Source organism: Echinococcus granulosus, assembly GCF_000524195.1.
Source record: "Echinococcus granulosus chromosome Unknown EG_S00021, whole genome shotgun sequence".
Lineage (NCBI taxonomy): Eukaryota > Metazoa > Platyhelminthes > Cestoda > Cyclophyllidea > Taeniidae > Echinococcus > Echinococcus granulosus.
In genome coordinates this window covers 75,190-76,556 of record NW_020170401.1, presented here as the reverse complement: position 1 = coordinate 76,556, position 1,367 = coordinate 75,190, and the positions used below count along the sequence as shown (strand labels likewise).

The 1,367-nt window shown below is 41.2% G+C and overlaps 1 protein-coding gene across 1 annotated transcript in view; it reads left to right on the top strand. All coding sequences in view use genetic code 11, as the record gives it.

Moving 5' to 3' along the window:
• Positions 1-1,035, top strand: part of EGR_03775 (Calmodulin) — a gene marked incomplete at both ends in the record, with an annotated part of 1,347 nt that extends 312 nt beyond the window's left edge. The window contains one exon of the mRNA XM_024493024.1: positions 584-1,035. Within this exon, the coding sequence (XP_024352485.1) occupies positions 584-1,035 (452 nt within the window). The remainder of the gene's footprint in view (positions 1-583) is intronic.
• Between the last annotated feature and the right edge of the window lie 332 nt (positions 1,036-1,367).

Sequence of the window (1,367 nt, the reverse complement as noted above, 5' to 3'; positions counted from 1 at the left end):
TCTTTTTAACTATCCATTTCCGTGTATGTGGATGTGTGTGTGTGTGTGTGTGTATGTGTGTGTGTGTGTGTGTGTATGTTTATAGATGTGAGAGTTTTCTACTGTGAAATAAGGTGATGGGTCTCGACGCCTGTAAAGTGTTTTTCTATGGCTCATTTTTTCTCATATTTAGATGAATCTTAACTCAGTGGCTGTTAAATTTGTTTTCGTTTTCATTGTTGCAAGAGAATGATCAGTTTTTACAGACTTTTTATAGAATGGAGGTATGTTCCACCTGCGATGGAAACAGTAGAGAAGTCAGCATGTTTCCCTCCCCCCCCCACCCTACCGATGGTGGACGGATGCAGATGCTGTCTTGCTTTCCGGTAGTCTTTTCTAACAATTTTTAAATACAGTTCCCCGAACACTGTCAATTGTATAGAAGGCCATGAAGATGATTATTGAATGCATCAATAGCTGTTTCCTTCTTCCTACCCGCTGTATCGTCGTGTCACCTTCGTAACCTTGAGGCAAATCAATCAATCATAAAACGTGACGTCTACGTGACCTGTCGTGACTTGGCGTTGCAATTTATTGATGCCAGGTTCGCCAAGTGAGGAGAGTTTGGAGGAGTTGCGAGAGGTGTTTGCCCTCTTCGATCGCGATCACAATGGATACATGTCGCTGTCGGAGTTGAAGACCATGATGAAACAATTCAATCGGGCCTGCACAGCTGACGAGGCTAAGGAGATCTTTAGCAACTTAGACAAGAACCACGATGGACGCATAGATTTTCGTGAATTTGTCAGTCTCATGCAACCACTACTGGATGAGAGTAAGAGTGGCGATTTCTACTTTCGCATTGCTTTTGCCTTCTTTGATAAAAATGACGATGGAAGCATCACCACCGCGGAACTGAAACAATTGCTGCATAATCTGCATCTAAAATTGACAGACAACGAGGTGGAGGAGATGATCTTAGAGGCTGATCTTGATCGCAATGGCATTATCTCGTATGAGGAGTTCAAAAATATGATGGGTAGAAGTCACCCCTGAGGTTAAGGAATGACTGAAATTTGTAATGTGGAATGGAAATGTTTTAAGTTTGTTGTTTGTAATACGGCATTAAATTTTGGTTCCATACATCTTTTCAAAGGTGTTAAATCGTACTAACAAGAGGTGCTTGTTACCAATTGAACGAGGAATTTTTTTGATCTGAAACTTTTCCAACAGGAAGACATTTAATTCAGTGAAATTGCTACATGAGTCCAATTGCCACGTTTCACTTCGGCTGGACCTAGGGGTCAGAGTTTAAGGTTGACTAATTAAGTGGAGTAATCCCTATAACAACACTAAATTTTTTCAGCGGTGTTCCCTGTTACAAGAGA